We start from the raw sequence: 5,000 nt of genomic DNA, 5'->3' as shown, positions 1-5,000 counted from the left end.
ACGGTGTTGTACAGTTGATTCACTTACCAGACAAATGTACTTATTGTAAGTCTCTCTGGGTAACATCGTCTGCTCAAATGACTCAAATGTAAATGTAAAAAGGCATATTGTTGGGAGGGAAGGAGAACAGGAATGGTATAAGACAGATGATGGTCTCTGGCTGGCTGGCTGGCTGGCTGGTTTATGTAGCTGTGGGACAGGCAGGGTCAGTGCTGAAGTAACTCAGTGTCCTCTAAAACGTGACATTATGAGACAGGGTTTGTGTTGCAGCTCCCTCAGAGTCCCTGAACCAGAGATTAACCCAACATCAACCAAACAACCTCAGAGTCCCTGTACCAGAGATTAACCCAACATTAACCCAACATCAACCACACAGCCTGCCTCAGAGTCCCTGAACCAGAGATTAACCCAACATCAACCACACAGCCTGCCTCAGAACCAGAGATTAACCCAACATCAACCACACAGCCTGCCTCAGAACCAGAGATTAACCCAACATCAACCACACAGCCTGCCTCAGAACCAGAGATTAACCCAACATCAACCAAACAACCTCAGAGTCCCTGAACCAGAGATTAACCCAACATCAACCACACAGCCTGCCTCAGAACCAGAGATTAACCCAACATCAACCACACAGCCTCCCTCAGAACCAGAGATTAACCCAACATCAACCACACAGCCTCCCTCAGAACCAGAGATTAACCCAACATCAACCACACAGCCTGCCTCAGAACCAGAGATTAACCCAACATCAACCACACAGCCTGCCTCAGAACCAGAGATTAACCCAACATCAACCACACAGCCTCCCTCAGAACCAGAGATTAACCCAACATCAACCACACAGCCTCCCTCAGAACCAGAGATTAACCCAACATCAACCACACAGCCTAATCTGGATCTACGTGCTTGCCTAGCTAAGTCAATTAGGTAACGCATAAATACAGCATAATATTGAGAACTGAGACCTCGGTGGCTAGCGAGTGCTAGTTATCTGTAGGGGTATTAATATAACATATAGTTAGTACATCTGCAACATCAGACTGACCTGTTTGGAGGATGGCAGAGATGGGTAGCTAGCCGGCTGGCTCGCTAGCGTAGCAGCGGCGGTCAGGACTCTCACATCTCACTTTTAACGTCCTGACGATACTCTGACTGACCTATTCACACAATGACTCACAGCCTGTCGCTAAAAGAACTACGGTTGCTCCATGAGCGAAGCTGTATATAACATATATATGTTAGTTAGCTCCATAAATCGACAACGCAGACCGTTATGTTGCTAACCGGGCTAGCCAGTCGTTTCTGGGCTGTTCTGCGGCGGAGCGGCGCGGCGCGGTGCGGTGCGGTGCGGCGCGGCGCGGCGCGGCGGCGCGGTGTGACTGAAGCTCCGCCACCGCCCCCTTGGCACCAAACGTCAACCGGACCTGATCACTCACGGTTATTTAGTTAGTTAGTTAGTTAGTTAGTTAGTTAGTTAGTTAGTTAGTTAATTAGTTAGTTATTTAGTTTTTTATGTACATGTTTTAAGGCAATACGTCTACAATTACAGCATATAAGAAATAGCAATTATTCCCGCATTAATCGCAGGGAAGGCTAGCTCTCCATTGTCAGAACATGTCCTTTAACTAGGATGGTAGTAACATTACCAACGGTAAGTAGTGGGTCAGTAAGTAACAAGAGAATAACACCCACATTGAATCCATTCAGGAATGAAGTTTGCTTGGTTTGTGTGGTAAAGTTAGGTATGTGTGAACTGTCTCTCAGGAATAAAGAATCAGGAGAGCATTCATGCATGCACTGAGTAGCATATATATATATACACACACACACACAAACACATACACGCACACAGAACTATCACAACCAACTACTCCTGACTTGACTTGGAATGCAAACAGTGGAATGCAAAAGGTCAGAGTGTGTGTGTGTGTGTGTGTGTGTGTGTGTGTGTGTGTGTGTGTGTGTGTGTGTGTGTGTGTGTGTGTGTGTGTGTGTGTGAGAGAGAGAGTGAGGCTGAGGGTGTGGGTGGGAAAGTAGAGAGTGAAGAAAACTAGAATGAGCAGACACACCCAGTTCAACTCCCAGGTGGAGAGAGAGAGAGAGAGAGAGAGAGAGAGAATGTGCATGTATAGTAGGGGCAGCAATAGTGTTGAGCAATAGGAGGGTGTGGTTTAGTGAAGCAGGGGAAAAAAACCCCGGAGAATCCATGTTTTTCCGGTGGAGGCAGAGTAGGAGTTGCAATCCTCACACACAGTCTCACACTACTCTTCACCCCTGACACAGACACACACACACTGCTACTCGCATTCTCATCCCTCTCCTACACACGCCCCAGACACACTCAACACCACGCTCAAAGAGCAGCTTGCAGCACAGAAGAATCAGAGAACAAAACAGCTCAGGAAGTAGAGAAAAAGAGAAAGAAACAGACATGAAGGACAAAGTCAAGAGAGGAGGAGTAGGAGGAGATCAGGGAACTACAGGTGAGAAGAAATGACTGCTGAGCCTTGCTCTGACGGCTGCTGTACTGCTCCCTTCTTTCTTTCACTTTCTCTCACTTCCTTGTTTTTTCTACTTGTATTCCCTTCATGAGTTCATGTCTGTTCCTGGTTCTGCTAGGGGGGGTTGGAGCTGGAGCACTGCGATCTGAGCTAGCCTGGATACCACATAGTTTCTGTTTAGCCAACTTGTTGTCTTGCCAAACAGTTATTATAGAATGAAGGAAAATTCCTGTATCCAAGCTACAGGGAACACTTCTTATGTAGGGAACAATGCACTGTGTAACAGTTAATAAAGTCTGGAGTAAAACAACTAATCAACCACACAGTGAAGCGTGGATAGTATGAAGCATTACCTCCAACAGTTCAAGTCAACTGTCTCTCTCGTATGCCTGTATTTGTTCAGGCATAAGGAGAAACTCTATATTCTGTTTGTGTCATTTTTCATCTTGTCAGCATCGTAATGGGTGCTTTCCAGTTTTTCCGTTTTCTGCTGCTCTAACAGGCTCTCCCATTCTTCAAACACTTGATGTAAAGTGTACAGCAAAGGTTATGCTCTCCTCCCTCTGCCCTTTTTGGGAAACAGCACCTGCCCTTCCATAAGTCTGCATGGCCCTGCTCACACACACACATAGACGTGCGTGCGTGCGTGCGTGTGTTCTCATGGCAGTGTTCCAGGTACGCGTATCCTGGGGGGGTTTCTCCTCTCTTAGGGATGTGTCTCTGGGGGCAACAGGGTGATTGATGATAGATTATATAATAGTTATATGACTGTTGTTGTACCTTTAATATAGGTATCTGCCAGATCTATAGATACACAAGTCAATTTTAGATTAGGATTTCAATACGGTCTCCCTGCACCCAGAAATGCCTTGGTTTTTACATTTACATTTACATTTATGGCATTTAGCAGACTCCTTTATCCAAAGCGACTTACAACAAATACATTTGTTTAAGTAAGTGAATCATCTATCCATCAGTCATCATAAGATAAAGTAATCAATGCTCAGACCAGGGGCCATTGGCAGTCGTAATGCTAGAAGAAGGATTTTTATTTACTTATTTATTTATTTTTATTAACAGGAGAGAAACTTGTACAGGGGGGTAGTGGGGGTGAAGAGGTCTTTAGGAGGGACCGTTAAGATGAAGAGATGGGTCTTCAATCTACGGCGGAAGGTTGGTAGTGGGTAAATGGCATTGTCAGCATTCACTGTGATGTTGTGACGTGGGTTCAAATCCCAGATTTGCCTGTGCCTGGGATGGACCGTTTTACAGCGGCACCAAGCGATCCAAGACAGTCACTTTAAGATCTAGTAAGAATACATCAATGTCATCAACGTCTGGGGTCAGCCTCTTTTACCGGTGTATAAACTGACATTGTTAGAGTTGAAAACAGGCTTGGACTTTTTTCAAAAGTTGCATTTTGTCTTTGTTTGAATGTGTGGTGGATAAGGCAACCTTATGTGTAGGGAAGTTCCAGGAGAGGGGAGGCTGTAGTGCTGGGCACACACACACACACACACACACACACACACACACACACACACACACCTCTCTTGTGTGTAGGGTTAGGGTTAGGGTTAGGGTTAGGGTTAGTTCCAGGAGAGGGGAGGCTGTAGCGCTGGGCTGTGATCTGGAGGGGAGTGACCCTACTGGATGCAGTCCCAGCCAATCACAACCTCAGAGAGTGTTCCTACTAGGGGAAGGGGAATATGTAGCATATAATGATATAAAGAAAAGAGAAGACATGGTTGAAACAGTGGTGTTTATTACATGCTTGCCTACGTGCAGCAGTCTGCCTCTACATGCCAGCGTTGGGTGTGACAGTCACTTCCCCCCTGAGGTCTCTGCTCATAGGCAAATTCAGCAGGTTCAGTCATACATTTCAGGAACACGCTGGGTCCTGCTTACACACTCATCGAGCACTTTATTAAAACACTTTACTAATACTGGGTAGGGCCTCCATTTATTAGAACACGATACTAATACTGGGTAGGGCCTCCCTTTGCTCTCAAAACAGCCTCAATTCTTCATGCCATTGATTCCACAAGATATTGGAAATATTTCTTTGAGATTCTGGTCCATGTTGACATGATTGCATCATGCAATTCATGCAGATTTTTCAGGTGCACTTTCAGGCTGTGAATCTCCCGTTCTACCACCTCCCAAAGGTGTTCTATTGGATTCAGATCCGGTGACTGGGAACGCCAATGAAGAACACTGAACTAACTGTCATGTTCATGAAACCAGTTTGAGACGACTTTTGTTTTGTGACATGGTGCATTATCATGCTGGAAGTAGCCATTAGAAGATGGGTCAATTGTAGCCATGAAGGGATGCACATGGTCAGCAACAATACTCAAATAGACAAGCGATGATTGATTGGTATTAACAGGCCCAAAGTGTGCCAAGAAAACATTCCTCACACCATTACACCACCTCCACCATGAGAAGGTGTACAGGTGTTCCACCACCTCCACCATGAGAAGGTGTACA

At 45.6% G+C, this 5,000-nt stretch overlaps 2 protein-coding genes across 2 annotated transcripts in view; one reads left to right on the top strand and one right to left on the bottom strand.

Moving 5' to 3' along the window:
• LOC310807215 (triacylglycerol hydrolase DDHD2-like) overlaps positions 1-1,299 on the bottom strand; it is a 13,479-nt gene extending 12,180 nt beyond the window's left edge. The window contains exon 1 of the mRNA XM_083673577.1: positions 1,052-1,299. The gene's annotated coding sequence lies outside the window, so the exon portion shown is untranslated. The remainder of the gene's footprint in view (positions 1-1,051) is intronic.
• An 859-nt stretch (positions 1,300-2,158) lies between these two features.
• The window catches only part of LOC310807532 (uncharacterized protein), a 14,437-nt gene continuing 11,595 nt past the window's right edge, over positions 2,159-5,000 (top strand). The window contains 1 exon segment of the mRNA XM_083674031.1: positions 2,159-2,489. Coding sequence (XP_083530157.1) covers positions 2,438-2,489 — 52 coding nt within the window. The 5' untranslated portion in view covers positions 2,159-2,437.

Source organism: Argentina silus (assembly GCF_951799395.1).
Source record: "Argentina silus genome assembly, chromosome: 7".
Classification (NCBI taxonomy): Eukaryota; Metazoa; Chordata; class Actinopteri; order Argentiniformes; family Argentinidae; genus Argentina; species Argentina silus.
This window is presented reverse-complemented; position numbering and strand designations above follow the sequence as displayed.